The sequence below is a fragment of the Triturus cristatus genome, chromosome 9 (genome assembly GCF_964204655.1).
Source record: "Triturus cristatus chromosome 9, aTriCri1.1, whole genome shotgun sequence".
Classification (NCBI taxonomy): domain Eukaryota; kingdom Metazoa; phylum Chordata; class Amphibia; order Caudata; family Salamandridae; genus Triturus; species Triturus cristatus.
The window spans coordinates 359,052,364-359,077,732 of record NC_140592.1 but is presented as its reverse complement, the minus strand read 5'-3'; the positions used below and the strand labels follow the sequence as shown (position 1 = coordinate 359,077,732).

General features: G+C 49.4%; 1 protein-coding gene and 1 long non-coding RNA gene across 10 annotated transcripts in view; one reads left to right on the top strand and one right to left on the bottom strand.

Annotated features, from left to right (window-relative positions):
• LOC146797935 (uncharacterized) overlaps positions 1 to 24,834 on the bottom strand; it is a 124,784-nt gene extending 99,950 nt beyond the window's left edge. The window contains exon 1 of the long non-coding RNA XR_014968562.1: positions 24,745 to 24,834. This is a non-coding gene — a long non-coding RNA (uncharacterized LOC146797935). The remainder of the gene's footprint in view (positions 1 to 24,744) is intronic.
• Positions 24,835 to 24,893: 59 nt separating this feature from the next.
• HEMK1 (HemK methyltransferase 1, mitochondrial release factors N(5)-glutamine) overlaps positions 24,894 to 25,369 on the top strand; it is a 319,162-nt gene continuing 318,686 nt past the window's right edge. For 2 of the 9 annotated variants that reach the window (XM_085625145.1, XM_085625136.1), the window contains exon 1: positions 24,894 to 25,192. Coding sequence is in view for 2 of the 9 variants with exons in the window: in XM_085625144.1 (XP_085481270.1) it covers positions 24,993 to 25,215 (223 nt within the window). In the remaining 7 variants the exon portion in view is untranslated. Of the gene's footprint in view, positions 25,304 to 25,369 lie in introns of all 9 variants that reach the window. The other 7 variants (XM_085625144.1, XM_085625135.1, XM_085625138.1 and 4 more) reach the window with 7 other exon arrangements.

Below are 25,369 nucleotides of genomic sequence, written 5' to 3'. Positions count from 1 at the left end.
CCGCCAATAAATAACGCAAAAAAGTATTTTCACAGCGTTGTATTTGGTCCGAGCATTCAATACCCCATATGCCTGCCCCATATGTGCCTATTGAAATACATTTAGATTTATAGATGGCCAACAACTCTGGGACAGGTCTTCCACCTAGTTTTTTTGCAAAGTTACTAACGGCTCCTCTGGCTCTCGTCAGGGTCAACTTTCTGCTGTTCGTGGCTGCTGCCCAAGAGCCCCTCCTATCCACGGTCAGGCCTAGGTATGAGAATTTATCCGTGCTTGCAATTTTTTTATTATCAATAAAAATATCACGTCTTTCTCAGTTTTGTCCCACAGCTCATAGTAAATGTCTTAGCGATATTTACCTTTAAATCCCTCTCAGACATATAGGCGACAAAATTTGAGACAGACCTTTGCAAGCCCAGCTGTGTTCGCGACATTATAACCGCATCGTCTGCGTATAATAGAATAGGAACAGGGGTACCCTAGATGGTTGGATATTCATGATGGAACTCGCTCAAGTACTGCCCCAAGTAATTTTATATAGAGGGAGAAAAGCAAAGGGGCAAGAATGCACCCCTGCCTTACCCCTCTTTTTATGGGGAACCTGGTTGAACATTCTCCCTGTTTCCCATACCGTACCATCGCACCTGCCTCCCTATATAATTCTTTTATGAACAACAGCAAAGAAGGATCCAACTCTAGGTCTTTAAGAGTGTCCCACAGCATGACATGTTTAACGCAATCAAAAGCAGAACTTAAGTCCACAAAAGTGAGGAAAAGTTTGCCCTTCTTCGCTTTTGTATATTTGTCAATTATCAGGGACAAATTGAGTCCCTGCCCATATTGAAAGACTGATAAAACACCTGTCTCTTGGATCCAGATCTCCAGCTTGTTTAAAATAACCCTTCCTGCTATTTTCATAAAAGCATCCAATAAAGATATCGGGCGGTAACACTTAGGCTCATTTCTATTCCCTTTCTTGAATATAGGTATAACAATGGCATCGGCCCAGGTAGGGATTAACCCATAGTGGGTACAACTAATTAATACATTAGTTAAAAGCGGAGCCCATAGACCTATATTAGATTTATAGGCATCCACCGGGATGCCATCCGGTCCTGGCGCTTTACTTGAGGCACTATCAGTTATAGCCTTAATGACTTCCTCAAGGGTAATATTTTTTTTTTTTTTTTTTTTAAAAACCTTTATTAGCATTTCAACCAATAACAAGTATGGGCCTACAACCCCCCGGGGCCGGCCGCTAAGCAGTCAAAGCAACAGAGATCCAATGTTGACACAGGCAGAACCTCAGGGAGCCGAATCTCCATGCTAATATATTCTCGGCCAGTGAATGGCGCAAGTAGGACACCAGGATTAAGAAGGCTTTCATTTTATAATAGGGAAAGACGAAAGGATCAGGTGCCAAACAATTTCCCAGCAGCGATAAATGGCAGGCAGAATAACAAACGTAAACATTAAACGGCAATCTATCGAGTCAATGGCGCTAAAACAGGAAGTGCAGGATGTAGAGAAGTATCATGACCAGTTGCGCCTGCAGTCCCATGCCCTAAAGCCCAGAAAACACCCCGGAAATTGTGGCACACATGAAAAAGCAGTGATTCACAACAAAGGAGTTGTACCACGCTGATCCCAGAAAAGAAAAACAAAGAAGAATCAGAGAAGAAAAAGGAGGCCATGGAAAAAAAGGGTAAAGACTAAAGAATCCCCTTCCCCAACCCCCCACCCTGCACCTCTGCAGATGAGTACGGCCCCCCCCCCCAGCAGTGTGCCTGTCGCCCTGGAACCAGACCCGAAATATAGAAGAACAGAGAAAAGGGAGTAAGAAAAGAACCCCACCAGACGGGGGGTAGAGAGAGTATTAATAAACTGGAGGAGGGCCTTCAAAACATGCCCCCGGCTTCTCCCTCCCGCACGGTAAGTTTTCCCCAAGGCAAACAGTAAGCAGCACAAAATCGACCATGTCAAAGAAAGATGGGGAGCATTATGCACCAATTATACTAATAGCTATGCCATGAGAGCACGCAACCCCTGAGCCCGCCCGTCTACTAGATGACCACCCCTGAAGGATCAGCCTTATCCTTGACCACTCTTTGCAAATCTGCCCACGCATACCCCTCGACCCAGCGCCATGTCCAATGTTACAAGGTAAAGGAGTGTCTAAAAACGACCGGGAAGCGACGCACACAGGTGGGGTGGAAGTCTCTGAGTACCAACACAGTCCGCATCATGGAGGGACGTCTTTCCCAGTGTTGCCCCAGGATCTGCACTGCACACAAGGTCCAGGAAGTCAGAATCAGCCAAAGTAGACAACTGTTGCTTGAATTTTCCCTGGGTCGCCGGAGGCCGTGCACGGGACGAGGCCACCACCTCCCACTCAGGTCCAATACCTCCGGAACAGATCAGACCCACAGCCAGCCGATCACACGGAAGCATACTGTCCGGAGTTTCCAGCTGTTCACTAATCTCAGGGGTGGCCGCGGCATTGTCCTCCTGTGTGCAGTGTGGGAAGTCCCTGTGTACCTGAGGACAGGCCGGCCGCAACTGTCCCGACGCTGATGCCACACCATCGAGCTTACTCCCCAAGACCCCGATGCCATGAACCAAGGTGGAATGAAGGGCACCGAGAGCCTCGAGGAGGTCGCCGTACCCCAGCACAGCTCTCTGCGATCGCTCCGCCACACTCCCAAAAGTCACACACTCCCAATCCTGCTGTGACCCGGTGGACAGGATGGTAGGCTTCATCATAACAAGATGGCCGCCGGGTAGGCCCGACCCGTATTGGGACCGGGACCCAGGGACAAGCGCCTCAAGGTCCACGTCACTGGAAACAGGGTTCCGGGGGCAGGCAAAAATTATCCGTTGTGTGGTCACGGGCAACAGTCGTCCCCACCACGGACCAGCGCCCGCGAAAATCCGGGAGCAGCCCGCAAGAATCAGGGCGAGTTACGGGCGGCGTCCGGGCAGCTCACCGTCAAAGGCAGGGGCAATCACCGGAGAATCTCAGAATTGCCACCCCGGGCATGCACTCGGTCCGCTACGCTTAGCGGTAGGAACGACCACGGCGAAATGTAGGCCGAGGTGTGCACCGCTCCGGTGGTCCGACTCCACCCAGTCACCACAGGCCGCTGTTGTTGAACTGCCACCCGGCCAAGGCGTCCACTCGAGGTCCTGGCTCCAGGGCTGCACGGGCCACAAATTTCAAAGGCACATTTCTCCGGCGGTACAGCCGCCAGAAACTTCGGAGTCACACGGTCGGTTGCCACTCTCCTTCACAAATACGAGCGCGTAGCGCAGGCTGAGGATCTCAGGCAGGATATCCGTTCGGGATGCGGAGGTTCACGGAGCCGGGAGTCTACGCTGCCGTCCCGGTCGCCATCTTGGCTCCTCCCCCCCTCAAGGGTAATATTGATCTTTAGTGGGAACGGTCCACGGTCAATGTTTTCATCTACTCTCAGTGCAACTATATCTGTCACATTACCATCTATGGTCTCGTTTCTATAGAGCCCTGAGAAGAAATCTACCCACATATCACCATTAATAGCCATGTCTATAATATCTGTCTCAATGTTATTAAAAAAAGGGGCATTAACTGCCTTCCAGAAGCCAGTGTTGTCTTTGTTTATGCAAGCCTCATGTAAGGCGTCCCATGCTTCCTTTTTAGGTCTCGCGAGATTTTATGTTTTTCAGAAGTGGGGCTTGAACCCGCCCCTCTTCTCCCCTCTTCTCCATTGGCTGGCTTCTTAAATGCTGGTCAGCCATTGGAGAAGAGCTTTGTCTCTCCAAACAAGCCCCGTCTTTTTCGGATTCGGGGGCGTGTTTTTTCGCTTCTTTCTCTTTTTGAAGGCCATCCCTTTTACACTGGTGGGCGTGTTTGTATTTTTTTTTTTTATGGACGTTCGCGTGTTTATTCGTGTCTGTTGCTGGGATGTACAGAGCGCTTTCCGAAGCTCTAAGGTAGGCGATCTTTGTTTATGTGCATTTGTTGTTTGCTTTTTTTTCTAATTTTGCCATCTTGTTTCTGTTTTTTTACAGGTCTTCCCCGGCTTATTTTCTGTTTTTCTTACAGGGCTTCCCTAGCTTGTTTTCTGTTTTTTCACAGGGCTTCCCCGACCCGTGTCGTCCCCGTGCAGCGTCGTTCATGGAGTGCTTTGCCCGGTATGTATGATGCTGTTTGCGGTTCTTAGGTAAGCCATCTTGTCTATGTTTCTCATCTAACGCTTTTTTTCTGTTTTTTTACAGGGCTTTCCCGGCCCGTGCCGTACCCGTGCAGCGTCGTGCATGGAGTGCTTTGCCCGGTATGTATCATGCTGTTTGCGGTTCTTAGGTAAGCCATCTTGTCTATGTTTCTCAAATAAACACTTTTTTTCTGTTTTTTTACATGGCTTCCCCGGCCTGTGCCGTCCCCGTGCAGCGTCGTGCATGGAGTGCTTTGCCCGGTATGTATCATGCTGTTTACGGTTCTTAGGTAAGCCATCTTGTCTATGTTTCTCAAATAAACACTTTTTTTCTGTTTTTTTACATGGCTTCCCCGGCCCGTGCCGTCCCCGTGCAGCGTCGTGCATGGAGTGCTTTGCCCGGTATGTATCATTATGTTTGCGGTTCTTAGGTAAGCCATCTTGTCTATGTTTCTCATCTAACGCTTTTTTTCTGTTTTTTTACAGGGCTTCCCCGGCCCGTGCCGTTCCCGTACTGCGTCGTGCATGGAGTGCTTTGCCCGGTATCTATGATGCTGTTTGCGGGTCTTAGGTAAGCCATCTTGTCTATGTTTCTCATCTAACGCTTTTTTTCTGGTTTTTTACAGGGCTTCCCCGGCCCGTGCTGTCCCCGTGCAGCATCGTGCATGGAGTGCTTTGCCCGGTATATATGATGCTGTTTGCGGTTCTTAGGTAAGCCATCTTGTCTATGTTTCTCATCTAACGCTTTTTTTCTGTTTTTTTACAGGGCTTCCCGGCCCGTGCCGTCCCCGTGCAGCTTCATGCATGGAGTGCTTTGCCCGGTATGTATCATGCTGTTTGCGGTTCTTAGGTAAGCCATCTTGTCTATGTTTCTCATCTAATGGTTTTTTTCAGTTTTTTTACAGGGCTTTCCCGGCCCATGCCGTCCCCGTGCAGCGTCGTGCATGGAGTGCTTTGCCCGGTATGTATCATGCTGTTTGCGGTTCTTAGGTAAGCCATCTTGTCTATGTTTCTCATCTAACGCTTTTTTTCTGTTTTTTTACAGGGCTTCCCCGGCCCGTGCCGTCCCCGTGCAACGTCGTGCATGGAGTACTTTGCCCAGTATGCATGATGCTGTTTGCGGTTCTTAGGTAAGCCATCTTGTCTATGTTTCTCATCTAACGTTTTTTTTCTGTTTTTTTTACAGGGCTTCCCCAGCCCGTGCCGTCCCCGTGCAGCGTCGTGCATGGAGTGCTTTGCCCGGTATGTATCATGCTGTTTGCGGTTCTTAGGTAAGCCATCTTGTCTATACTTCTCATCTAACGCTTTTTTTCTGTTTTTTTACAGGGCTTCCCCGGCCCGTGCCGTCCCCGTGCAGCATCGTGCATGGAGTGCTTTGCCCGGTATGTATGATGCTGTTTGCGGGTCTTAGGTAAGCCATATTGTCTATGTTTCTCATCTAACGCTTTTTTTCTGTTTTTTTACAGGGCTTCCCCGGCCCGTGCCGTCCCCGTGCAGCGTCGTGCATGGAGTGGTTTGCCAGGTATGCATCATGCTGTTTGCGGTTCTTAGGTAAGCCATCTTGTCTATGTTTCTCAAATAAACGCTTTTTTTCTGTTTTTTTACAGGGCTTCCCCGGCCCGTGCCATCCCCGTGCAGCGTCGTGCATGGAGTCCTTTGCCCGGTATATATGATGCTGTTTGCGGGTCTTAGGTAAGCCATCTTGTCTATGTTTCTCATCTAACGCTTTTTTCTGTTTTTTTACAGGGCTTCCCCGGCCCCGTGCCGTCCCCGTGCAGCCTCGTGCATGGAGTGCTTTGCCCGGTATGTATGATGCTGTTTGCGGTTCTTAGGTAAGCCATCTTGTTTATGTTTCTCATCTAACGTTTTTTTCTGTTTTTTTTACAGGGCTTTCCCGGCCCGTGCCGTCCCCATGCAGCGTCGTGCATGGAGTGCTTTGCCCGGTATGTATGATGCTGTTTGCGGTCCTTAGGTAAGCCATCTTGTCTATGTTTCTCATCTAACGCTTATTTTCAGTTTTTTTACAGGGCTTCCCGGCCCGTGCCGTCCCAAGTGCAGCTTCATGCATGGAGTGCTTTGCCCGGTATGTATCATGCGGTTTGCGGTTCTTAGGTAAGCCATCTTGTCTATGTTTCTCATCTAATGCTTTTTTTCAGTTTTTTCACAGGGCTTCCCCGGCCCGTGTCGTCCCCGTGCAGCGTCGTGCATGGAGTGCTTTGCCCGGTATGTATGATGCTCTTTGCGGGTGTTAGGTAAGCCATCTTGTCTATGTTTCTCATCTAACTCTTTTTTTCTGTTTTTTTACAGGGCTTCCCCGGCCCATGCCGTCCCCGTGCAGCGTCGTGCATGGAGTGCTTTGCCCGGTATGTATGATGCTGTTTGCGGGTCTTAGGTAAGCCATCTTTTCTTTGCTTCTCATCTAACTCTTTTTTCTGTTTATTTTACAGGTTAGGCCCGGCTCGTGTCCTCCCCGTGCTGCGTTGTGCATGGAGTGCTTTGCCCGGTATGTATGATGCTGTTTGCGGGTGTTAGGTAAGCCATCTTTTCTTTGTGTCTCATCTAACTCTTTTTTCTGTTTTTTTTACAGGGCTTCCCCGGCCCGTGCCGTCCCCGTGCAGCGTCGTGGATGGAGTGCTTTGCCCGGTATGTATGATGCTGTTTGCGGTTCTTAGGTAAGCCATCTTGTCTATGTTTCTCATCTAAAGCTTTTTTCTTTTTTTTTTACAGGGCTTCCTTGGCCCGTGCCGCGTCGTACAAGCTTCTTTAAGGTAAGTCTAAGAGTTATTGTTATTTATTAATTTATTTTATAGGTTTTGATTAATTCTTATGTTATTTTTGTATTTTTTGCATTACTTTGTACAGTCTTTAATTTGCAGAGTTTATTTAATTATATATCTAATGCTTTTTGGGTGATGCTAATAGACGTGGTTTTTGACGAAAGTGCTGTTATGTGTATTTTGTGGGGAATTCCTTATTTGACTACGACAGGGCGGGGCACGTTTTTCATTGAATCTGCTGTTGTCGGTATGTCCTGTTGGTTTCCAGATGTAACGTAGGCGGGACGCAGCTACAATCAGGTAAGTGCAATCTTTGTCTAATTTTTATGTTATTTTTGATTATTTTTAATGTAAACATTATGCATCTATTGTTTATGTATTTGGTCTTTTGCTAAATGACTGTCATTGATCGATGCTGTTTGTGTTTCTTGTACTGTTTTCTTATTGTGTATAGCGTCGTCTCAAGGTAAGTTACAGGTCTACCCCGGCCCTTGTCGTATTTGTGTAGCGTTGTACATGGAGTGCTTTGCCCGGTATGTATGTTGGTGGTTGCGGGCCACAGGTAAGCCATCTTTCCTATGTCTCTCATCTAATGTTTTTTTCTTTTTCTTTTTCAGCTCTTCCCCGGCCCGTGTCGTCTTCGTGCAGCGTCGAGCATGGGGTGCTTGCCCGGTATGTATGATGCTGTTTGCAGGTCTTAGGTAAGCCATCATGTCTATGTCTCTTATCTAACTCTTTTTTCTGTTTATTTTACAGGTTTGCCACGGCTCGTGTCCTCCTCGTGCAGTGTCGTGCATGGAGTGCTTTGCCCGGTATGTATGATGCTGTTTGCGGGTGTTAGGAAAGCCATCTTTTCTTTGTTTCTCATCTAACTCTTTTTTCAGTTTATTTTACAGGTTTGGCCCGGCTCGTGTCCTCCCCGTGCAGCGTCGTGCATGGAGTGCTTTGCCCTGTATGTATGATGCTGTTTGCGGGTGTTAGGTAAGCCATCTTTTCTTTGTGTCTCATCTAAATCTTTTTTCTGTTTATTTTACAGGTTTGCCACGGCTCGTGTCCTCCCCGTGCAGCGTCGAGCATGGAGCGCTTTGCCCGGTATGTATGTGAGATGCTGTTTGCAGGTCTTAGGTAAGCCATTTTGTCTATGTCTCTCATCTAATGCATTTTCTCTTTTTTTTTTTACAGGTCTTCCCCGGCTCGTGACGTCTCCGTACAGCATCGTGCATGGAGTGCTTTGCCCAGTATGTAAAATGCTGTTTGCAGGTCTTAGGTAAGCTATCTTGTCTATGTCTCTCATCTAAAACTTTTTTCTGTTTATTGCTGTTATATGCTGTTTCTTTCAATCTTTTTAAGGCAAAAATAAAAGCAATGTCATGAGCAATACCAATACCTATAACTTTAACAATGCCGAGACCGTTGTATTGTAAATGCTTGTTTAATGTTGCCCTGCGTTTTTTTTGCGCCAACTGGTACAAGGATCTTGCCTGCCTTATTTTTTCCCTGCATCTCGGTACGTTATGCAGGGCCTTTTTTAAGTGGGTGTGGGCCTTCGTGCATTTTTTATCAAACCAGCCCTGGGGGGAATGCTGGCCATGTCGTTTTTGTCTTGTTAATAGCTTCCTGGCCTCAACTGAGATCTTAAGGAAAGCGTTAATTATATCTTTATCCTGTCCTGTGAAAGGCATGTCGCTATATCCTCTGTGCTATTATTAATCAGGCCTAGGAGGAATGCCCCGGGATCCACTTTTGTCCAATTTAGCGTGTACCCGTTTATGCTGGCTGTAGGAGAGTAGGGTCTGCAATCCTATGATCACCCAGATTTTTTGCTTTTGCTTCATTGGTTTACGACTTTCTCCGGCTGTGGGCCTGCCAATCAGACCCACAGCCTAGCTGTTCTCTCTCGAAATTAACACACATGTACGTTAGGTGCATCCACTAATTGGAACTGGGCCACCTTGTCAGTCCCTGTCTCAGCATACCACAGGTATCCAGGGCATCGGTGTACCCAGGGCCTACCAGGGGCTGAAGCATGTATTATGCCACCCCTGGAATGGCCGCCCAAATATGACACAACTGGCTGCACGACAGCTGGGGCCACGTGGTGTAATCACCCGTTGCTGTAGGTGTAGTATTCCTACACCTAAACCCTAAAATGGACACATGGATTCCTATCAGTCACTCCTATAGCAGGCCTTATCAATCCTGAAGGCAGAGTGCAGGGAATCATGTGGGACGGTGCTCTGGCACGAGCTGAGCCCGTCGACGGCTTGCGGAACCAAGCCCTAATAGCCGTTCCATGGTGACGCGGGCCAACTACTTTTAATGCATTATAATCCTTGCGGTTATTTGCTAACTTTGGCATCGCATCACCTATACATGTCGAGTAAGGTGTCATACGAATGGGAATACGAACCCCTCGCCAGTCCTGGTGACGGGGTTAGCATTCCCCCCTTTTAGAGGGACACGACATGGAAGTAACCTTGAACCACGGTTAAAGTTGACTCAAGCCTCAGCATCACAAAATGGATGCTGCCACCAGACACAAGTCTGACCTCCTGCTGCTGGGGGACCTTCCAGCAAGGGGAGCTTGGACAAAGGGTTTCCTGTCGAGGGCGGTGTTAGCACCGTCCCAGACAGGGTTTGTGTATCCCAGGTAGGCAGGGCTGAAAGGAAGGTGACTGCAAGTGGCACCCCGGTGCTCACTGTGCATAGCCCGGCTCAAACCAGTTTCGGGGGCACACCAGCCCCTGAGCTGGCGCGAAGCCGGACAAAGGATAGGGGTGTAACCACCCCCCCTCCTGGCTCCACCCATAGGTAGAACCTAGTCACGGGCCAGCCCCTTTTCTTAGAATAAAGGTAGGAGCGAGTCCCCTTCCCAAATTGGATAATCAGATAACTCCGAATCACGAACTACTTTCCACGAAAGGAACTCTTGACTATTTCTGAAGACTCTCCCTTGTGGCTAAGGAGTAGCCACCCTGCACCAGCAGGCACCATCTAAGCGCTTGCGGTTTGCTGTAAGTCTCTCCTACGGATCAAGACTGCCCAGCTCGACGAGACCCGAGTTCCCTGCCATCTCTGACCTTTTACCTCCCTCATCAGCTCAGCTGAGAGTCGTAGGTGTGACGAGACCTGCGGGACCGGCTATCTTCAGAACCTGCACGACGCTTATCTAGCACGCCCACCGAGGGACCCTCGAGTGAGTGCACCTAGGGTTTGAGAAGCCCTAACCCTGAGCAGCTCCAGCATCGAAGTCTGCCTCCCCAGCATCCCCGAGATCTGCGTGGGGGCCCTTCCGCTCCTTGTTGTTCACCGCGTTGTTCGACCACTTGCCGACCGGCTTGTGGCCCTCTTCACGACGCACCACGATTGTTTCATCACTAGTCTGGTTGCTCCAGACTGGCTCTTGCTCCCCTTCAACAGAGGAGTACCACGGACCCTCCTGGTCCACTCCCGACGCCATCTTGACTCCCCCGCTTGGGTGGCCACTGCCAAGATCCGCTGCCCCTTCCTGGGCCCAGCATCATCGACAGCAGACACCTTCGTGGGACAGCTCGCCCTCCATCCTGGTCGCCGCCGCGCCTCCTGGTCCGAGGAACAGCCGAGTCCGACGTCACCCACTCACCTGGTCGAGGTGACTTCAGCCGGTACCCTCCTGGTACCCACACGATCGCTGGCTAGCGGTTGAGAACTGAGTCCCCTCTGCTTTCAGGTTTTCCTTCACCACCGATCCAGGCTTGGATCGCTCTGAACATCGTCACTGGTCGCCTGCCAGCAACTTCTTCTTTCAGGCTCCTGAGACTACACGAGGACTCCCGACATCTTGACGAACTTCACGCAGCCGCAGCCTCCGGACTAGGTAACTCGAGCATCTCGGTGCTCCATCGCAGGTTCGCTCTACAAGTGTCCAGTTCCTTTTTCGTTTAGTCCCACTGATCGGATCACTCCGGGATCAGTATCTCCAGACTCTAACCACTCGCATTTCACTGTTAGTGTAGATGGTTTCTCGTGCCCCCCGGGCATTTGTGTAAATTGTGCAACTGAAGTATTTTCCTAAGAGTTTTGTAGTGTGCTTAGCTCCCTGACTCATAAAGAGCCAGGGTAGTCTTGCTATAAATAAATATCCTTTTATTTTCATAACAACTTGTGTGGTGTCCTTTCACTTGGTGTTCAAAGGGTATATGTGATGGTAAACAGCTGGCTTAACACGCCCTCTAGAGTTTAGCCTGAGACTGCTCGTATCCACGCTACTAGGATAGCTGGTCAAAAAGGTTGACTTACAACCAATCATCAATAAGGGTCGTTTGGAATGATACACAGTGATCACTAGAATAGTGAGCACTACATATCAGGCCAACTTCTCACATTGGTGAGCAGCGGTTGGGATTTGAGCTTGCTGTTGTTTTACCACACACGTATCCTAAGAATATCGCAGTGAAAGATCACATAAGTACCCAGGTACATATAACTTAACTTAGAATACTCCGAGTTCTACTGAACCGGCTGTTGTAGTGTAACAGGGCTTAGCACACCCTGACTACAACTCTTAGCAAGGGATCAGTAGGTAAACCCATAGTGTAGGTAGGTGCAACACTTACACCTCACTAGAAAAGCATGTCGGTCCACGGAGAGTCTGCAGGGACTCCCCTAGTGGTCAGTGACCCTCCACAGGTCGTGTCACGGTATGCAACTCTTAGCTTCAAGGAGATGAGACAACTGTGTGCCTCCAGGAAGCTAAACCAGGGTTCTAACCCTACCATCGCAATACTGATAGGTCTCTTAGAGGCGTACGATGCTAGGAGGTCCTCTAACCCAGGTCCCCCCAGTGCAGATGGGAACATGCCCCCCTTAGAGGGAACCCTCGGTGACCCGGACCTCGACCCTCACACAGAGGAGGAGGACGAGGACGAGTTATCGGGAGACGAGGCAGACAAAGGTCCAGCGGTAGTCGGCAGGCTTACAAGGACCAACTTAAGCAGGCATGAGAATGGAACTGGGGGAGCCCCGGGCCCACGCTCAAGCAGGCTTAACCTTGGGAACGGACGAGCTAGGTCTCTCTCCAGAGGCTCTGGCAGATCGGTTCATACACATGTCTCTCAGGCACCTTCTCAGAGAGGAATGACTTCCCCTCAGAGGAGGGAGCATGAAGCGAAGATGCGGGAGGTCAATCTGAGGATCGAGCGGGAAGAACTTGCCCTCGCCAAAGAAAGACTTGCCTTAGCCCGAGAGCAGAAATTAAGTGGGTTAGATCCCACTGGTGGCAGCATTCTCAATAGAGAGAAAGACAGGGGTATAGACACTAGACACCTGAGTAAAATCGTGCCCCCCTTTAAACAAGGGGACGACATCCACAAGTGGATAACTGCCTTGGAGAGGGCCTGCACTGTCCAGTGCGTCCCCCCAAGTCAGTGGGCAGCTATACTGTGGCTTTCCTTTGAAGGTAAAGGAAGGGACAAGCTCCTCACTACAAGAGCTGAGGATGCTAACAACTACCAAGTCCTGAAGAACACACTGATTGATGGGTTCGGCTTAACCACGGAACAGTACCGGGTGCTGTTCCGGGACACCCAGAAAATTCAGTCTCAGGATTGGGCTGACTTTGTCGATTGTGCCACTAAGGCTTTGGAAGGCTGGTTGCTGGGTAGCAAGGTTACTGATTACACAGGATTGTACAATCTTATCATGCGAGAACAGATTTTAAACAACTGTCAGAACCAATTGTTGCATCAGCACCTTGTCGACTCGGATCTGACCTCTCCCCAAGAATTGGGAAAGAAGGCAGACAGATGGGTCAGAACAAGGGTCAAGCAGAACCAGAATCAGAACCAGGGTGGTCAGAAGAAAGCAGACCAAAAGGGTAACAAGAACGAACAAAATGACCAGAAGTCTTCGACAGGTCCCCAACAAACCAAAGAGGGTGGGGGTCAGGCTTCACAGAAGAAGAAGACTCAAGAAGGCCAGTCAAAAAGGTGGTGCCAATACTGTAAAAGTAAGACTCACTGGTTTAGTGAGTGCACCAAGAAAGGAGGGCAAACTCCTACCACTGCAGCCCCTAAGGCACCTGCGCCCCCTAGTACAGTCAGCAGTGGTAGTGCGCCTCCCAAGGCATTAGTTGGGTTAACCTTGGGAACCGAGGGGAGTGACGACTTAGTCGGCACGCTCACTCAGGCCGTCCTTGTCTGTACAGGGGATATGGATATGTCCCCTGACGCCAGTCCCAATACTTTGGGCAAATACAGGCAGACACCTTTGATAAATGGAAAAGTGGCTCAGGCCTACAGGGACACGTGTGCCAGTGTCACCATGGTGACGCCTAACTTCGTGGACCCTGGACAGATCATGCTAGGTACCAGTTACCTAGTGACCAATGCCAGCAACGTCACTACCAATCACGGTATGGCAGTTGTTGATTTCTCCTGGGGAGGGGTAAGTGGCCCGAAAAAGGTTGTGGTTAGTTCAGACCTCCCCGTAGAATGTCTGTTGGGCAATGATTTGGAAACGTCACAATGGTCAGAAGTGGAGCAGAGGACTCACATGGAAATGTTAGGTTTGCCAGCACATGTCCTTGCTGTGACCAGGTCACAGGCCAAAAGGTGCCCCACTGAACAGGTGCTGGATCCTGGAAGAACGGACCAGACACCTTCCAAGAAAAGGAGCAGTAAGGGTAAGGCTTCGCCTTCCCCCTTGCCCCAGGTCGTGGATCAAGTCTCCGAGGAGGCTGACCTTAAAGAACTGAGGGAAACTGAGCCGCAAGAGCTTGAACCTGGTCAGGTTGAGTTTCTGGGCTCAGGGGGACCCTCCAGGGAAGACCTGGGGAAGGCACAGTTAGACTGCCCCTCACTTGAACCCCTCAGACAGCAGGCCGCTGCTGAGGCTGCAGGGAACGCCACAGGTACCCACAAAGTGTACTGGGACGATGGACTCCTGTACTCCGAGGCAAGAGACCCCAAACCTGGTGCGACCAGGAGGTTGGTCATCCCCTTGTCTCTGAGAGGTTTCCTTCTCACCTTGGCCCACGAGATTCCCCTTGCAGGTCACTTAGGCCAGAATAAGACTTGGGACAGAATTGTTCCACACTTTCACTGGCCCCACATGTCCGAAGATACGAAGGAGTTTTGCCGCTCCTGTGTCACTTGCCAAGCCAGTGGTAAGTCAGGTGGCACGACAAAGGCCCCCCTCATACCACTACCAGTGGTGGGGGTACCCTTTGAACGAGTGGGGATCGACATTGTCAGACCAATGGAACCCCAGACAGCATCAGGGCACAAGTTTATACTGGTGGTGGTGGACCACGCCACTAGGTATCCTGAAGCTATTCCCCTTAGGACCACTACGGCACCTGTGGTGGCACGGGCCCTACTTGGAGTGTTCTCCAGAGTGGGCTTCCCTAAGGAGGTCGTCTCAGACAGAGGTGCAAACTTCATGTCGGGATATCTGACTGCTATGTGGAAGGAATGTGGTGTCAACTACAAGTTCACCACACCCTATCACCCACAATGCAATGGGCTTGTTGAGAGATTCAACAGGACCCTAAAAGGGATGATTCACGGACTACCTGAAAAGCTTCGGCGGAGATGGGATGTCCTGATACCCTGCCTCTTGTTCGCCTACAGAGAGGTCCCGCAGAAGGGGGTTGGCTACAGCCCTTTCGAGCTTCTGTTCGGACATCCTGTAAGGGGACCCCTTTGTTTGGTAAAGGAAGGATGGGAGAGACCTCTCAGAAAGCCGGCATCAAACATTGTGGACTATGTGCTCGGTCTCCGCTCGCGGATGGCGGAGTACATGGAAAAGGCGTCTAAAAACCTTGAGGCGAGCCAAGAATTACAGAAAGCTTGGCACGACCAAAAGGCTGTCCTGACTGTGTACCAGCCTGGACAGAAGGTGTGGGTGCTGGAGCCAGTGGCCCCAGCAGCACTCAAAGACAAATGGTCTGGGCCCCACACGATCATTGAGCAAAAGGGAGAGGTCACCTACCTGGTAGACCTGGGAACTCCCCGGAGCCCCCACAGGGTGCTCCATGTAAACAGGCTCAAGGCATATGTCGACAGGGAGGGCATGGGCTTGCTCATGGCCACAGATGAGGGACAGGAGGAGGAGAGTGACCCTCTCCCAGACCTGCTCTCTCAGAACCCTGACGATGGATCAGTAGATGGTGTTGTCTTTTGTGGCAGCCTCTCTGGACATCAACAAGAGGATTGTAAACAGGTTCTTCAATCCTTTCGACATATGTTCTCTCTGATACCCAGTCAGACCAAGTGGTGTACCCACGAGGTCGACACTGGGGACAGTCTGCCCGTAAAGAGTAAAATCTATCGGCAACCTGATCATGTCAGAGACTGCATCAAGACAGAGGTGCAGAAAATGTTGGAGCTGGGAGTCATTGAACCCTCGGACAGCCCCTGGGCTAGCCCCGTAGTGCTCGTGCCGAAACCTCACACCCAGGGCGGTAAGAAAGAGATGAGGTTTTGCGTGGACTACAGAGGTCTCAATGCGGTCACTAAGACCGACGCCCACCCGATACCAAGAGCAGACGAACTTATCGACCGGTTGGCCTCGGCCAACTACTTAAGTACGTTTGACCTGACAGCTGGGTATTGGCAAATCAGGTTAGCTGAGGAGGCCAAGCCCAAAACAGCATTTTCTACCCCGGGTGGGCATTATCAGTTCGTGGTAATGCCCTTTGGTTTGAAAAATGCGCCTGCCACCTTCCAAAGGCTGGTGAATCGAGTTCTCACTGGGTTGGACGACTTCTGTGCGGCGTATCTGGACGATATCGCTGTCTTTAGCTCCACCTGGGAGGATCACCTGGTCCACCTGAGGAAAGTGTTAGAGGCCCTGCAGAAGGCAGGCCTCACTATCAAGGCCACCAAGTGCCAGATAGGGCAGACACAGGTTGTATACCTGGGCCACCTTGTAGGTGGAGGCCAGGTTCAACCATTGGAGAGCAAAATACAGGCCATCCAGGACTGGGCTCCTCCAACCACCCAGACTCAGGTTCGAGCTTTCTTGGGCCTGACTGGTTATTACCGGAAATTTGTCAGAAATTATGGATCCATTGTGACCCCGCTAAACGACCTGACAAGTAAAAAGATGCCAAAAAAAGTTCAGTGGACAGCAAGCTGTCAGAAGGCATTCGATGACCTAAAGCAGGCCATGTGCACAGCACCTATCCTAAAGAGTCCAGACTACTCCAAACCATTCATTGTCCAAACAGACGCTTCGGAGCTGGGTGTGGGAGCTGTTCTATCGCAACTGAATTTTGATGGTCATGACCAGCCCATAGCTTTTATTAGCAGGAGGCTGACCCCCAGAGAGAAGAATTGGTCAGCTATTGAGAGGGAGGCCTTTGCTGTGGTTTGGGCCCTGAAGAAGTTGAGGCCATACTTGTTTGGCACTCACTTCAAGATTCAGACCGACCATAAGCCCCTCTTGTGGCTAAATCAAATGAAGGGTGAAAACCCCAAACTACTTAGGTGGTCCATTTCCCTACAGGGTATGGACTTCACAGTGGAGCATAGACCTGGCACTGATCATGGCAATGCAGATGGGCTCTCCAGGTATTTCCACTTAGAGCAAGAAGACTCACCTGGTCAAGGTTAGCTTATTGTCCCAAAGTTTGGGGGGGGGTCATGTAGGAGAGTAGGGTCTGCAATCCTATGATCACCCAGATTTTTTGCTTTTGCTTCATTGGTTTACGACTTTCTCCGGCTGTGGGCCTGCCAATCAGACCCACAGCCTAGCTGTTCTCTCTCGAAATTAACACACATGTACGTTAGGTGCATCCACTAATTGGAACTGGGCCACCTTGTCAGTCCCTGTCTCAGCATACCACAGGTAACCAGGGCATCGGTGTACCCAGGGCCTACCAGGGGCTGAAGCATGTATTATGCCACCCCTGGAATGGCCGCCCAAATCTGACACAACTGGCTGCACGACAGCTGGGGCCACGTGGTGTAATCACCCGTTGCTGTAGGTGTAGTATTCCTACACCTAAACCCTAAAATGGACACATGGATTCCTATCAGTCACTCCTATAGCAGGCCTTATCAATCCTGAAGGCAGAGTGCAGGGAATCATGTGGGACGGTGCTCTGGCACGAGCTGAGCCCGTCGACGGCTTGCGGAACCAAGCCCTAATAGCCGTTCCATGGTGACGCGGGCCAACTACTTTTAATGCATTATAATCCTTGCGGTTATTTGCTAACTTTGGCATCGCATCACCTATACATGTCGAGTAAGGTGTCATACGAATGGGAATACGAACCCCTCGCCAGTCCTGGTGACGGGGTTAGCATTCCCCCCTTTTAGAGGGACACGACATGGAAGTAACCTTGAACCCCGGTTAAAGTTGACTCAAGCCTCAGCATCACAAAATGGATGCTGCCACCAGACACAAGTCTGACCTCCTGCTGCTGGGGGACCTTCCAGCAAGGGGAGCTTGGACAAAGGGTTTCCTGTCGAGGGCGGTGTTAGCACCGTCCCAGACAGGGTTTGTGTATCCCAGGTAGGCAGGGCTGAAAGGAAGGTGACTGCAAGTGGCACCCCGGTGCTCACTGTGCATAGCCCGGCTCAAACCAGTTTCGGGGGCACACCAGCCCCTGAGCTGGCGCGAAGCCGGACAAAGGATAGGGGTGTAACCACCCCCCTCCTGGCTCCACCCATAGGTAGAACCTAGTCACGGGCCAGCCCCTTTTCTTAGAATAAAGGTAGGAGCGAGTCCCCTTCCCAAATTGGATAATCAGATAATCGGATAACTCCGAATCACGAACTACTTTCCACGAAAGGAACTCTTGACTATTTCTGAAGACTCTCCCTTGTGGCTAAGGAGTAGCCACCCTGCACCAGCAGGCACCATCTAAGCGCTTGCGGTTTGCTGTAAGTCTCTCCTACGGATCAAGACTGCCCAGCTCGACGAGACCCGAGTTCCCTGCCATCTCTGACCTTTTACCTCCCTCATCAGCTCAGCTGAGAGTCGTAGGTGTGACGAGACCTGCGGGACCGGCTATCTTCAGAACCTGCACGACGCTTATCTAGCACGCCCACCGAGGGACCCTCGAGTGAGTGCACCTAGGGTTTGAGAAGCCCTAACCCTGAGCAGCTCCAGCATCGAAGTCTGCCTCCCCAGCATCCCCGAGATCTGCGTGGGGGCCCTTCCGCTCCTTGTTGTTCACCGCGTTGTTCGACCACTTGCCGACCGGCTTGTGGCCCTCTTCACGACGCACCACGATTGTTTCATCACTAGTCTGGTTGCTCCAGACTGGCTCTTGCTCCCCTTCAACAGAGGAGTACCACGGACCCTCCTGGTCCACTCCCGACGCCATCTTGACTCCCCCGCTTGGGTGGCCACTGCCAAGATCCGCTGCCCCTTCCTGGGCCCAGCATCATCGACAGCAGACACCTTCGTGGGACAGCTCGCCCTCCATCCTGGTCGCCGCCGCGCCTCCTGGTCCGAGGAACAGCCGAGTCCGACGTCACCCACTCACCTGGTCGAGGTGACTTCAGCCGGTACCCTCCTGGTACCCACACGATCGCTGGCTAGCGGTTGAGAACTGAGTCCCCTCTGCTTTCAGGTTTTCCTTCACCACCGATCCAGGCTTGGATCGCTCTGAACATCGTCACTGGTCGCCTGCCAGCAACTTCTTCTTTCAGGCTCCTGAGACTACACGAGGACTCCCGACATCTTGACGAACTTCACGCAGCCGCAGCCTCCGGACTAGGTAACTCGAGCATCTCGGTGCTCCATCGCAGGTTCGCTCTACAAGTGTCCAGTTCCTTTTTCGTTTAGTCCCACTGATCGGATCACTCCGGGATCAGTATCTCCAGACTCTAACCACTCGCATTTCACTGTTAGTGTAGATGGTTTCTCGTGCCCCCCGGGCATTTGTGTAAATTGTGCAACTGAAGTATTTTCCTAAGAGTTTTGTAGTGTGCTTAGCTCCCTGACTCATAAAGAGCCAGGGTAGTCTTGCTATAAATAAATATCCTTTTATTTTCATAACAACTTGTGTGGTGTCCTTTCACTTGGTGTTCAAAGGGTATATGTGATGGTAAACAGCTGGCTTAACACGCCCTCTAGAGTTTAGCCTGAGACTGCTCGTATCCACGCTACTAGGATAGCTGGTCAAAAAGGTTGACTTACAACCAATCATCAATAAGGGTCGTTTGGAATGATACACAGTGATCACTAGAATAGTGAGCACTACATATCAGGCCAACTTCTCACACTGGCAAGATAAATATCGCTATTATATTGCGAATTCCTATCAAGTTTTTTCTCCTGCCCTTTTAGAGCGAGATCTAGGCAAATAGGGTAATGATCACTCATAAAAAAGTCAAGAGTCTTGCCATAGAGTACATTACGGGAGTACCTGTTGGATATTAGGACAAAATCAATGGTAGAATTACATCCCCTTTCATTGTAAGTTGGTTGAAACAAAGTGGGAGACAAACATAATTCATTCGCATAGCCAAGATCAAATTGGAAGGCTATGTCGTTCAACAGATCTCCCAAAGAAGTATGTGAAAAATGTGAGAGTATATCTTCATTTTCGTTACCCAGGCCACAAATACCTTGTTCGCTAAATTGGCACAACGAGCAGTTTAAATCACCCATCCAAATAGTAAACATGGTCTCCCTTTAGTTTTCCTTCAAGATTTTTTAAGGATGTGCCCTATATCGATAAGACATTCGTTTGCTGGGCTTTAGGAATGTTATTATATAAGTTTATTAAAACGACATCCCTTTGCCCACATAAATTCATAGACAGGATCTGATAGTAGATGCTGACCTCTCTAACTTTCGCATGAGAGACCCCTGCCGAGTTGGAGACATAAGTACATAGTCCTCCTTTGTTATGGCCCTGTTTACTAATGCACGCTGCGGTGTTAAATGTTTGAAAGCCAATTATATGCAACTCCTCTATTGCCCATGTTTCCTGTAAACAAACTATGGCATAGTCATTAATGTAGGTTAGCCACTGAGGGTCTTTTACTTTGGTCGCTAGCCCAGCGATATTCCAGGTTAGTATTTTACAAGTTTTACCAGGTTTTCGACTGATCACTTCTCCTTCATTTATCCGTTGGGTGACTGTTATGGTAGGGTCGTTTTGGCCATTTATGCTTGAGCATTTTGCAGGAACTATGCCTCTGTCCTCCACGTTGCTTGTATTTTTGGGCGAGGTTTGCTCCAATGCATTCATGCATTTAGTTTTGAGTCCCTTATTAGATACATGTCTCCCCCTTTTCATAGTTGTATCCATTTTCCCTTGATTCTCCTCCCTCTCTGCCATGGCAAAGGGTCAATCTAATTCTTCCATTCCTGTTAAGGGCTCAAAGCGATTGTAGAGTGGAATGCTCGCGCCTCCAGCGTATCCCTTATGGGGATCCCCTATGGGTTTTCTAACATCAGGGCCCACAACAGGATGTTTACCATTTAGCCTATATGGGCCTGGGAATGGTGGGTAGAAGGCTCCTAATGGCAACACATTAATTACATTATTGATAAAGAAAGCATTTCCTAGCCTATTTAATATTGCATGCACTAATCTCGGATCACTAAACGTCAGGACGACACAGTCACCCTGTAGCTCTTTTCTTTCTTTGCCCACCCACGCAATCCGTCTTGCCATTTTGAAATGCTTGAATAACACATCCGTGAGGCCAGTATGCCTTCCCAACCAGTTAAGGGACTTATTGCGGAGTTCTATCCATGTTTCTGGTTCAGGTAACCTTAGTACTGGAGCATTAGCCAAGATTACCACATATGGTGTAGCTTCCGGTGGCAAGTCAAGGCGAATATGTGTTTGGGGTTCCTGAAATGGCCTCAAATCCCTATCATTATGCCCTAGTCTATTTTTATATCTATACTTCTTCCCCGCCAATTTATTTGTCTCAATGATAATGTTTTGGTCACCCATGTCAGCGTTATTTCCAGGGATGGGGGGTCCAGAGATACTGCCCCTGGTCACTAGGTTAGGGATAGCCATATTGGTTGTGCTTGTCGGCCCACTCAAAAGAGTCTTTTCCTGGACATGTATTAGATTCTCCTGGTTTTTTGTACAAAGCTTGCCCATTATATTCCCCTCCAGGTTTACCACTCTCTCAATTAATTTCCCCAGTGCATTCCCTATGTACCTGTGCAAATCGTCTATGCTTTTTGATATTTTTTTTAATGCCAAAGATTGGTTCGCTAGCTGGGCGTGCGTAGTAGGTTTTCTTAGGCCCCCTGTGTTATTACGTGCAGATGGTAGTTGAGATGGCACTTTGCTCTGGGTTGCCCTTTTCTTGCCTTGGGCACTCTTTTTACACCTCCCTAGACCTTGCCCTTTAGATATTTGTATAAGTATGCTCTCTGGGCTGCCAGGATGTTTACTATGCTTCAGTGGTGGTTGAATATCCTCTGCCTAATCACTCAGGTCACTCTGAGCTATGTGGGCCGAGATGTTCTGTATGGAACCATTTTGGGGGCCCAGAGCAGAATTGTTTTCACATTGTACTAAGGGGTTATTGGAGTTAAGGCCTCCCTCTTCCCTTGCTGGGCCCCTCCTTCCCTTCGATAACGATTCCTCCACCGTACTAATTTGCTCCTCTATAGCCCCCATAGCCCCTGTGAGATATGACAATAATGATGTCTGGCCCACTGCCTTAGCCTCTACATTTGCAGTAATTACTGCATTATTCATTTTCCTTTTTGGCATAATTAAATATTAAACAATCGCAGGACAGCAGTACAAATAAAGCAAGTGCTTTCAACAAGCTTACTTCTGTGGATAAGAATCCTTAGTCCATTGTCCGATCACCACATCGTCCACCAGGGCGCTCGTATTGCGAAGCGGTAGCCGCGCTGGAATTTATGCGCCTCCGGGCGCGTTAGAATGGCGTCAGCGTCAGCACAGGGCAGGGCAGTGTGGGAGCAGTAGTCTCCCTCCACGTGTCAGCACAGCACAACACCAGCTGGCAGCGGTTCCCGCGAAGTGGGAGCCGCGCCGGAAATTATGCACCTCCGGGCGCGTTAGGATGGCGTCAGCGTCAGCACAGGGCAGGGCAGTGTGGGAGCAGTAGTCCCCCTCCACGCGTCAGCACAGCACAACACCAGGTGGCAGCGGTTCCCGCGAAGCGGGAGCCGCGCTGGAATTTATGCGCCTCCGGGCGCGTTAGGATGGCGTCAGCGTCAGCACAGGGCAGGGCAGTGTGGGAGCAGTAGTCCCCCTCCAAGCGTCAGCACAGCACAACACCAGGTGGCAGCGGTTCCCACGATGCGGGAGCCGCGCTGGAATTTATGCGCCTCCGGGCGCGTTAGGATGGCAGCAGCGGCAGCACAGGGCAGGGCAGTGTGGGAGCAGTAGTCCCCCTCCACGTGTCAGCACAGCACAACACCAGGTGGCACCGGTTCCCGGGATTTGTGTTGAAAAGTTTACTCCGTGTTCAGCATTGCGTGGTTGGGGGTTCGTTATACATGCTTTCACTGGTTTTAGGTTTTACTCTTTTGCACAGACACTTCTGTTAGCAAAGGAAGACCTGAGGAAGAGTAATGCCAGGGCCAGGCGTCAACCTGCAGCACCCACAACTAAAACGAAATCAAATTCTGCGCACTACGGAAGCCGAGCAGGTACAGGTGCAAGTAATTTTGAGCTGCTAAAGCCAGATATAAATCCTAATGCATTTGGGGAGTTTGATAAGACCTTTTGGGGTTTTTTGAGAGAAACCTGAGTGCTTGGCTAGATCTATTGAAACCAATGTTTAAGTGGCATTTAAAGGACGGAACATTTTAGGGTGGAAAAATTTAGCCAAAATAGGTATTATTTTGCAGCCAGGTCACAAATTACCTATTGTGCTTGGAGACATTTCTGTTTGCTCCATTGATGTCTCAGAGGATGGCTTGCTCAATTTGGTGAAAGCAGTTTCCTGAAGTATTCTCGAACAAAATTGGCAATGTATTGGGGTTTGAGCATTGCATTAGCCTTAAAAAGGTGAATGCCCTGTAATACACAAAGTCAGACCTATTCCTTTGAGTGTGCACGATGAACTTAAGACTTTTTTGAATAATTTATGGGAGGATAGGGTTATTGAGCCTGCAGAGGCCTCCAAGTGGGTTTCTCCGGTCGTTCGACTTAAGGTAACTATATCAAAACATGCCACCCCTTACCACATAGTCAGGAAATGTTGGCAAATTTAGCTAAAGCAAAATATTTCTCAGCTACAGAACTCCACTCAGATTATCATCAAGTTGCCCTGAGTACAAGTTCACAGGATGTGACAACCTTTGTCACACCTCATGGTGCTTTTAATTATCTAAAACTACCTTTTGGATTGGCGTCAGCCACCAGTGTTTTACAGCGAATGATGGACAGTTTGTTTGGTGACCTAAAATGTGTGCGAGCTTTTCAGGATGATATCCTGATTTTCACAAAGGAGAGTGTTATACCCTACTTAGTTGTACAACATGTACTCCAGCCCTGCTGCCTCTAGCTGCTCAGCCAGAGTGAGAGATGGTAGCGGAATGTTGGTGTGACTGTGATGCGTGGAATGCCTGTGAATGAGTGGTGACAGTTGGAGATGGGCTGAGCAGCTAGGCAGGCTGCTCCTGGTGGGGCTGGTGTAGGGGCTGGTACCACACTAGGCTGTCTGGGGTCAAGACAGATGTGACCTGTACTGGGGTCTGAATAAAGAAGACTTAATAATACCTCTGGCTCCAGGTGTCTATCTTCATAGATCACAACATTATTTTGGCGACGAGCGGACTTGGACCCTTGAGACTCTTGGTAAAGCACAGAAACAAAGGAACTACAAAAAAACTACAAGAGAAACCAAGAGATCCTACAAGCTACTACATCTACAAAGAAAGTATTTCCAGGCAAGCCAGCGCCAGCCCCGCCAGTGTCTTTACCAACGGACAGCCCCACCGGACAATGTCATCACCTAATGACACTTCAGCCTGGAAATACTCAATTGGTTTTACAAAGCTACAGTGAGTTGGAGGAGTAGTTCAACTACAACCGTATTTGGTGTTCCAGCCACAACGTTTGCTACATTAAAGATTACAGTGAGTTGGAAGAGTAGTTGCACTACAGCCATTGGGTGTTCCAGCCACATCAATTTACTGTGCCTTCAAGACCACAGTGACTTCGATTAAAAGGTACATTTTTGGGGATATTTGTATCCTGTCATTATGTTCTGCGTGCAGTTGTAGCACAGATGGACAATGTATGAGGCCTGACAAGAATTTTAAACAAAGTGAGTGACCAGTATTTCAACCAAAGTCAGTACATCTCTTGATACTACGTGCTACTGTGCAGCAGCCTTTTTAAAGAAATGAGGAACCTGCCCCAAGTTTGTCAATCTCTGGATGTCTACTCTAGAGGCGAGGTGCTAGCTCAATGTCTGTGGGCACTCCTTAGCGGCTACACGATGGTTCCTGTCTACATTGAAGCAGAGCTCCCCACACATTGGGTCTTTCACAGGAATTTGCAACCACATGGTCAGTAGCATATAGCAGTGGGTGCACAGATTGAGAAACAAGGTGTCTACGCACAACTATTAACATTTACAGAGCTATTTGGATTACTGAAACATTCGCCAGCTTTTTACTTGGCCCTTTTCTACATGTTATGCGGTAGGATGCGGAGGCAATTGCACAAATGCAGACTTTGAAGCACCTTTGAGGTGAGCCATTATTTTGTTTTAAACCGTTCTGGCCGCGCTTTACTCTTGTCAGTTTAACTAATGTCTTTGCAATTCAAAACTGGAGGCGCGAGCTACATACAGCGTGTGGACTCTTACCTGTAATGGCTCTGGAATTTCCTCCATGTCGCATAGTTCTACGAGGGTCCCTCTGTGACGCTTGACTATTGCACAGGAGCGTTTTGGTGCATTTACGCGACATGAGCCACCCGGCGCAACGTCACAAGCGTGCCGCCATCTTAAGGTTCGTGGAGGCACATAGTCACATAGCATGTCAAAGTGCCCTCTGTTCTTCTTGCCAACCAAGGTGTTCGTGCTTCATCTAATAAAGTTTGGTGAAAGTCGACATGGAGTCTGGGGACAACACAGTGTTTCTTTGTCTGGAAGCAGTTGAGGAATCGTCGTCACCTAAGCAGTTTCTTTTGAAGGTCCAGTGCCGCATGGTACAGCTGAGGACTGTGAGCTTACACCATCTTCGGCGGCGCTTTATCAGTACTTTGCAGATACAGTTGTTTCTTTGGAGTTTTCAAAATCATTACGCGTTTCAGCTGAGTATCATTTCGTCGGAAGGTTTTTGTCTATTTAATCTCACAGCTGAGTGGCATTTTATCTAGAATATCATTTTGTTTTTCTTCACAACCGAGTGGCATTTTCCCTGGTAAATTTCACGTTTCAGCTACCACTGTCTTTGAACATATATCTTATTGACTGTGTCACATTGTAA